Raw genomic sequence first — 8,935 nt, 5'->3', positions numbered from 1 at the left:
CATGATTAATTTGTATGAGTCTCTACTCTACCAATTCATTGATATGAATACATATTCATTAAGTCTTTTCCAATTTTGAGAATCCCATATAAGTTTTATAACGTATGTATATATATGGAAACCTTGAAAATAATAAAAATAAGAAAGGGAAAGAAAGCCCCCCCCCCCCCCCCCTCTCTTTCTCTTTTGTTATTTTATTATTATTTTAAAAGTTAGTGAAGACATGTAAGGTTTTTGATTGGGACTTTAGGAGGTGCCTTTTGAAAGACCACAACCCTCTCTTTCTCTCATAACACTTTCACAAGTAACAAAATTTTTCCCTCCTCCCTTTTCTCTCTATTTTTTGGCCAAGGGGTCCAAAGAGGAAGGAAGAAATTTTAAGGTGTAAATCCTAACTATCAAAGGTGTATTGTCGGGAGCTTGGGTATGCAAGCTTGAGGAACTCCCATTAAAGTTCTTGCCTACCATTTCATCATCTCTTTCATGCTTCCTTGGTTTTGAAAGGTAGTCTTAACATGCATGGACTTATAGTGACATGCATGTGTTTGTTAGTATGTATTTCGTATATGGATCCGGGATTGGGTTTTGCATGTATAAAATTGGTTTTATACACAACTAATTAACAAGATTTAAAACTTATTTCCGCTGCGTTTTTCATAAAAGTAAGGTCTTATGACTTTGATAATCTTGTTAAAACCCAACATTTACTTGATTTTTATATTTTCATCCGTCTCGTAGACAAGACAATAAGCTAATCTAATTTATAACAAGAAACATATGCATACGATCTTTTTGTAAACTAACCCCCAATGTAACAATTAATTATCCAACTTGTTAAACAGTTGATCGTTAGGTAAGGGGTTGATAGTGTAGTTTTTTAAGACTTTCATTTTCATTGTATATACATGGCAAACCCAACAAAAGTAGCGTTTAGATTTTGAATGTGACACAATGCAAACTCCTTTTGTTTGTGTAGGGTGACACCATCATAAACCATTTTAGTTATAATCCACCTTGACTCGAACAATGTTGTCATTTGATTTGCTAGGCTTATTTTGAATGTGACACAATGATTTGTAATTGATATATCCTAAATCATGCATGGCATAGCTCCATCAGACAACTTACAATGATTATGTAAAGACCACCCTACGATATTTTAAACACATAGTTCTAGGGTCTTGGGCCAATGGCTTAAAAAGAGCTTCCATCTCACATATCGCCATTTAAGAGGGAGATAGCAAACCTGATCTTTATCCACTAATTCCGCCGTAACCCTTTAGGCAAAATCAGTTCTAAGTGAAGCCCTTAAGGCGACTCGGTATTCGGATTACATATCGCCATTTAAGACTATGTGTTGTCGTTGAAGCCGGCCTCTGAATTCATCCAATCATATTGTGCTGCGTAGTGCTACCTGGACCCAACCCTTCAACCATTGTCGGTTGCACCACCGTTGAATTCACCCTGCTGTCGTTCGCGTCGCTTAATTCATCCATTCGCAAGCCAATTCATCATTTTTTCCTCTTTAGATCAAGTGAGCATGCTCGCCCAGAGTCGCAGCGAGTGGTGAAACGAGGGTGTTGTGGCGTGCGTCAGCCACCTAGCTGGCGGGGTCTGCTCGCGCCAGCCGTTGGCTTGCGACAACACATGGCCTAACTATCCACAACAAATATATTTTTCATACACTTTTAATTTTCTCTTTATCACTTATGCCATCTAAATTAGGATAATGAAGATTATGTTGCATGATATGGTGATAGTCTTTCACAACCCCGATTTCTCCATTCTTGTCTCCCCTCCCACTTTTTACAACCTTTTGTCTTTACCAATGAACTACCTCCCGCAGCCTCTCACGAGCCGGTATCCACCTTTTTTATATGGACGATCCTTCCAGCAGCCTTATTAGGAAGGATATCGTCTACACTTTAGAACGGTAAAGATAAGGGCTATTTATTTGTTTGGTTTTCATTTCTATTAAGTCCAATTTATTTAGTTTGAATATTTTTCGATGAAAATTGAAAAAATAAAACCAAACCAAGTTCAAGTAGTCCATAGCCAAACCGAAAACGAAATCGAATCCAATTTGGTTTAAAACTAAAAAACCCAATTCAGTTGCAATCTAAACACGAACCAAAAAATCGAATATCTAGGATCGTTGATAACATAAACAATCTTAGCTTGCCCATATTCGATTTATATAGTTTGACACCGAATAAATAACAGTCCACAAGTCCTCAACTAGAAAAGCTAGATGAAACTAGTCATTTCAAGAAAAAACCTAATATGTAATAATTATAATTTATTTGAAGACATAAAAAATTAACTATTCAGTAGTTTACAAATAAGGCTGAGGGGTGTGGGGCTTCAACGGGGGCGCTAGAGCCCCTCCGCTCGCGCCCCCAGGCGCTAACACCAACCACCGGGGCGCTAACCGGGGCGCTAACGGGGCGCTAGCGCGAAAAAACATGAAGGCGTGAGCCTGTTAGCGGGAGAAGAGAGAGAGGAGCTTGTTGAATTTTAGAAAAAGAGCCGTTGGGCTCTTATTAAATTAAAAAAAAAAAATTTTCCTATATAATACCCTATTTCATCCCATTTTTATACAACTTCAAACATTCATCCAATAAGAAAAATGTTTTTTTAGTACTTTAATTTTTATTCTATTTTTAGATATTAATGTGTTTTTTTATTAATGTGTGTTTTTTTTAATAATTTATGAGTTTTTTTAATAATACGTTGTTTGAATATATTTATAAAAAAATAAAAAAAAATCGCTGGAGCCCCTGCTGGAGCCCCTCCACACCAGGGCCAGGGGCTCTAACGGTGGCTCCAACACCCCTATATCCAGTTTCTCTCTCTGCCACACATCATAATATTATTGGTTGAAGCCCCCGTTAAAGCCCCACACCCCTCAGCCTAATCTATCTATTTGACTCGCTATATTTGTAGATCCAAACGCACGTCTAAACTCCAGACTGAAAACAAACACAAAACAACAAAGGGTTGGCTTTCCTTGTCGGATTGGTTCAGTTCAAAGTCACCGGATCCGTACTAAGGTTCCGACACCAAACCAAAATTAGGTATTCAATTCAGTTTCTCTCTACAATCATCGCATCCAATTCATTCCACACCTTTATACTCTTCGCTGTTGTTTCAATTTTGTTATATGCTTGATACATATTATTATTATTATTATTATTCAAAATTAGGTTGAAATTTGTGGCTTTACTGTTAAAAATCGGCTTTTGATCTCTTGCGTAAGAAAAAGATTGTTTTTAACATCTGGGTTTATGACTGTGCTCTGAAATTAGGGTTTTTATTTGTGGGTTTATTTAGTTTTTGTTAAAAATCAGATTTTGATTTCTTGAAATTAAAAGGGTGAAAAAAAAGGATTCAACTTTTGAACATCTGGGCTTGTGTTCTGAAACTAGGGTTTTGTTTGAAATTTGTGGGCTTGCTTAGTTTTTGTTAAAAATCAGATTTTGATTTCTTGAAATGAAGACGGTAAAAAACAAAAAGAATAGGGCTTTATTGTTTGAAATTATTTGTGGGTTTACTTTACTTAGTTTGTGTTTACGTGTTATTAGGTTAATCTGTGAAGCATGAAAGAACGTGAAGGGGAGGATGTGACGGTAGGTTCTGATCATGTGGTTAGTGTGCAGAAAGAAACAGAGAATTGTGATCAGGATATGGTGGATATTGTAGGTTTAGGTGAAGGTCAAGATTGTGATTTTCGGGTGGAACTAGGGTTTTGGTTCCTAAGAAAGATGAAGTTGAGGTTAATAAGGAAGAAGTTGCTGGCTCGTGTGAAGCCAGGGTTCTGACTTCTGGGAAAGATGAGGTGGTAGTGAATGAAGACGATATGGTGGATGTTACAGGTTTGGGTGAAGATAATGATGATTCGGTTGGAATTAGGGTTTTAGCTTCTGAGAAAGATGAGGTTGTTAACGAGGCAGAAGCTGCAGTTTCTGCTGAAGATTGTAGTGCTTCGGTTGAAACTAGAATTTTGACTTCTGAGAAAGTTGAGGTGACAGTGAATGAAGAAGATATGGTGGATGTTGTAGGTTTTGGTGAAGATTGTGATGCTCCGGTTGAAACTAGGGTTTTAGAGTCTGAGAAAGTTGAGGTGACCGCAAATGAAGATATGGTGGATGTTACAGGTTTAGGTGAAGATTGTGATGGTTCGGTTGAAACTAGGGTTTTAGCTTCTGACAAAGATGAAGTGAATGAAGAAGTTGCAGGTTCTGGTGAAGATTGTAATGTTATGGTTGAAACTATGGTTTTGACTTCTGAGAAAGTTGAGGTAATAGTGAATGAACAAGAATCGGAGAAAAGTGATGATGTCAAGAAGCTGCGTGCAGAATCTGTTGAAGAGGTGTTAACAGCTAATCTTGGTTCTGTTGATCCAAGTTTAGTTTATGATAATAATCAAAGTTCTGCAGCTGATGCGGTCAGTTCAAGAACAGATGAAGTTGGTGAAAGTGCCAAAGAAGATACTCTGCAACCAACATTAGAAGTTATAACAGATGATGTTCAAGAAACAACTGATGCAGATCATGTGTTGAATGAGAAAATTGAAAAAGAAAATGAGTGTTTGTTTCATCAGAGGTTTCAGAGCCATTGGTGACAGTTAATCCTGGTTCTGAGGGTGCTGATGTGGTGGTCAAAGTAGATATTCCCGTTGACTCGACAATTGAAGTTACAACTGAGACTGATGCAATAGTTAACCAGGAAACAGAAGCGGGCTTGACTAAAAACGAGGAGGTTATGGAGAAACCTACTGAACCTGTTCAAGAAGTTGTTTATGAAAATGGTGTTATGGAAGACAAAACAGGGAAAGAAGACGATACTGTAGATTCCTCCAAGATTCCAGAATCTTTGACCACGGTCAATCTTGGTCCAGAAGAAGTCAACGCTGTACCACCTATTACAGATGCTGACATGGACCGAGGAGACAATGCAGGGATGGACATCGATGAAGTAATGGGTTGGAAAGATGATATTACTGCACACTCTGAAGCTAATGCGGAACAGAAGATGCCAGAACCTTCTTCTGAATCGGTTCTCGTCGAACACCAAGAGGAGAACAGCAAGTCTCGAGAACCCATCGTGTACGGTCGCCGCGCACATGTTGAGGTTCCACTCTACGATTCACTTGATGTAGACCAGAAGCTTCCGAAGCCTTCTTCCCCTGTATCAGAAGACGAAAATCTGAAAATCGAAACCGACTCAGAACAAGAAGATGATGATGATGATGATGATAATGAGTCCATGCAAGAAGATGATCAAAAGGTAATTAAACAGAAAACCAGGCTTTATGAAAATGGAAACTTGTTTTCACTGCATCAATTGTCTTATTTCAAGCCACCTGAAACCGAAGGTGACTTCTTGGTTTCTGATTTAGTTTGGGGCAAAGTAAGAAGCCATCCATGGTGGCCCGGTCAGATAATTGATCCATCAGGCGCATCAAAGAAAGCCATGAAATATTACAAAAAAGATAGCTTGTTAGTTGCGTATTTTGGCGACCACTCTTTCGCTTGGAACAGCCCATCTGTTTTAACCCCATTTCGCACCAACTTTTCTCAATATGCGAACCAAACCAATACTGAAATATTTAAAACTGCAGTCAGTTGCGCTTTGGACGAGGTTAGTAGACGGGTCGAATTAGGGCTTGCGTGTTCTTGTACTCCTAAAGAAATTTATAAAAAGATTGAATATCAAGTTACAGAAAATGGAGGTGTTACAAAAAAATCAAGTAAAATACATGGAAAAGATGAATCTGCCCATGTGAACTCTTTTGAGCCCGATAAACTTGTTGATTATGTGAGATTACTGGCCCAATTCCCGGACCAAGGTGACAAGCTGGATCTTGCAATAGCCAAGGCCCAATTAACATCATATGGTCGCTATAAAGGGCATCGTGAGCTAACCGAGTTTTTGGTATGTGGAGATATGTTTGAAGAGCAAGAAGTTCCTGTAAATGAACCGGTTAAACCGGTTGCACAAGTTAATAAAAATGGTGAGAAAATTGAGAGTGATTTGATTGATCTTGTAAATCCTAACAAGGAGATAAGTTTATCTGATATAACCGATGATGCCCCCGCCCCCGCACCCGTAACTGCATCCGAATCTGTAGGTGGGACCAGTAAACTGGTTTCTTCATCGGGTTTGAAAAAACGAAAGGCGCGCGTTTCCGTTTCTAATGGTTCGGTTAAAAAACAAGGCCGTGTTTCTAACAAAGTGTCCACTGCTCCCGTTTCAACTCCGACTCCAAAACCAACTCCAACTCCAACTCCAAAACCGTCTTTCAAAATTGGTGAAATGATTCAAAGTGTGGCAAGTCAGCTGACTGGACCACCATCAGTTGTCTGGTAGTGACCCGAAGGTTGATCATGGCCAACAAGTTGACCAAACCGTGCAGACACCTGAAAACAGTCAAGTGGAAGCATCTGTAGCTGATATGCTGTCACAACTGCATTTAACCGCTCAAGATCCCATGAAAGAACATGGATTTTTTCAGACAATTATCCCGTTCTTTTATGAGCGGAGAGCTGCTGTTTTTAGCAAATCTTTGAAGAAACCTCCAACTGTTGAAACACCTGACGAGGACTTGAAGTTAAAACCGCCCAATGAAAATGAACCTGAAGAATTTGAATTTGACTTTGACTTTGACTTTGATGATGTTAATGATTCTTATTGGACGGATAGGATCATCCAAAACCATTCTGAAGATCAACCGATGCAAGATAATCAGGATGATCAAAATGGGGCGGCGGAAGAATCTCAGATTGTGGAACATGAAACAGAAAAACCTGCAAAACGAAGGCGCCAATTAAATAAAAAAGAAAAATTAAATAAAAAAGAAAGACCAAATAAGAAAGGAAAACGGGCTGCCAGCAGTAACCATAAACCGGAGCCTGAACCCGAACCGGTACCAGAAGAACCGGAGATTGTTAGAAAAAGGCGGGAAAATCTGGCTACAGAGGTTGTATTGAAGTTTGAAGAGGGTATCAATTTCCGTTCAGAAGCTCAGTTGAATAAGATGTTCTGGAGATTTGGGCCGTTGATGGAGTCAGAAACAGAAGTGGATCGGGCCGGGGGACGGGCCAGGGTGGTGTTCAAGAAGTGTTCTGATGCAGAAGTGGCCCATAACAGTGCTGGACAGTTCAACATTTTTGGGTCGGTTAATGTAAGTTATGAGCTCAACTATAGTCCATTAGTGTCGTATAAACCGTTACCGTTATCGTTGCCGGTGTTACAAGAAGACCTGCAACCAGTGCTACAGCAAGACCCTCTACCAGTCATACAAGAAGACCCGCTACAGATACAAGAGGACGCGATACCGATGTCGCAGGAAGACTTGCACCCGATGTTACAGGAAGAACCGTCACAGGTGTTGCAGGAAGAACCGCTACCGGTGTTGCAGGAAAATGCGGTTCCGGTGTTACAGGAAGACCCGCAACCTGTGTTACAGGAAGAACTGCCTCCAGTGTTACAGGAAAATGTGGTTCCGGTGTTACAAGAAGACCCGCGCCCGGTGTTACAGGAAGACCCGGTACTGGTGTTACAGGAAGAACCGGCACCGGTGCTACAGGAAAATGCGGTACCAGTGTTACAGGAAGACCAGCATGCGGTGTTACAGGTAGATCCGCAACCGATGCTATAGGATGAGCCGTTACTGGTATCGGTGTTACAGGGAGACCCTCAACCGATATTGCAAGAAGACCCGGTACGGGTATTACAAGATGACCCGATGGATGCAAGCTAACTGTGTTATTAGGGGTCTGCTAAATTGTTATCTCTTTTGCTAGATATTTAACGATTGTTGTGAGTTTTACTTAAATGTTCAAATTTGCTTGATTTTAGCTTTCTGCCTTTTTGTCTGTTGTAGTCTCTTTCATTCTATATATATAATATGTATGTGTAGCTCTGTAGGAGGCTAAGATATGAAGTGATTACCGGTAAAAAAAGGGTAAAAAGTTACTTTTGTAACGCATCATGTGGTTCATGAATGTTATAAGCAGTCACCTTATACACGATTGAATCGCATGCATTGCTGGTAATGGAGCTTTGTTTTAGATTATGGGCCAGCGGTTTTTTCCGTTTAGTCATGTTTATTTTGTGTTTTGGTCAACAAATATAGTGGGTCAAAACTCAATCATGGGTAATGTTTACCAGCTTTTAGACTATGCGTTGTGACCTCACATTGGGAGTTAAAATTTGTCCACATCAGCCCCTTTGCGTCCCAAAGACACCGTGCTTGTTACTGGGGGTGTTAAAGAAAGCGGGGGGGGGGGGCGCGGGGGGGGGGGGGGGGCAAAAACCGTTAACGCATTAACACCCAATAATACCAAATCAAGTAGGGTCCACCCTCAATACACCAATTAAACATTATTTTGTGTTTTTTTTAGTTAATGTCTAGTTAGCCCACAATGATAGTTAAAGGTTTAGTTAGTTGATGGATCATTGATGTGATGCTTAAATCAAAGGTCTCTAGTTAGCCCACAATACATAATCTTAAGAGTGGGTTATGGGTGCTTTAACTAGAGGTCTCTAATTAGTTTAGGTTTGATGTGTATTAGAGTCCATAGAAGCTGGTTTTAAGGTTATAAAAAAATTGCCTTTAGTATATTGTTTGGCCGCGCACGCTTTCTACAGGTATCTACCGGTTCTTCATGGAAATAAGAAAGTGGGTTATGCCATTGTAAAGTCATGTGCGACTAACTCAGTGTTTGTTCACATGTGAAAAGTTTTATGGTTTGGATTTTAGTTATTAGTTTGATTATGGTTGGTTTACTTCGGGAGTTCTATTTCAGGAGTCGTATTTTAGGATGAAGATGTTGTGTCTAAATTATGCTTTCCTATAATCCTATTTGAGTTCTTTAGGCTTCTTGCTTTTACGTTTGAGTCTTTAGTATAAAAATAGCGGGTTGTAACA

The 8,935-nt window shown here is 39.7% G+C and overlaps 1 protein-coding gene across 1 annotated transcript; it reads left to right on the top strand.

Annotated features, from left to right (window-relative positions):
* Positions 1-3,773: 3,773 nt before the first annotated feature.
* On the top strand, positions 3,774-7,865 carry LOC143607495 (PWWP domain-containing protein 5-like). The gene is made up of 4 exons (XM_077082927.1): positions 3,774-4,123; positions 4,301-6,299; positions 6,373-7,639; positions 7,694-7,865. Exons 2-4 carry the CDS (start codon positions 4,765-4,767, stop codon positions 7,763-7,765), a joined length of 2,874 nt encoding a protein of 957 aa, XP_076939042.1. The 5' UTR covers positions 3,774-4,123; positions 4,301-4,764; the 3' UTR covers positions 7,766-7,865.
* The last annotated feature ends 1,070 nt before the right edge of the window (positions 7,866-8,935 follow it).

The sequence above is a fragment of the Bidens hawaiensis genome, unplaced genomic scaffold (genome assembly GCF_021521415.1).
Source record: "Bidens hawaiensis isolate Kalapana, Puna unplaced genomic scaffold, B.hawaiensis_p1.1 tig00083024_1, whole genome shotgun sequence".
NCBI classification, from domain to species: domain Eukaryota; kingdom Viridiplantae; phylum Streptophyta; class Magnoliopsida; order Asterales; family Asteraceae; genus Bidens; species Bidens hawaiensis.
The sequence above is the reverse complement of the archived record's forward strand: the minus strand, read 5'-3'. Positions and strand labels throughout refer to the sequence as shown.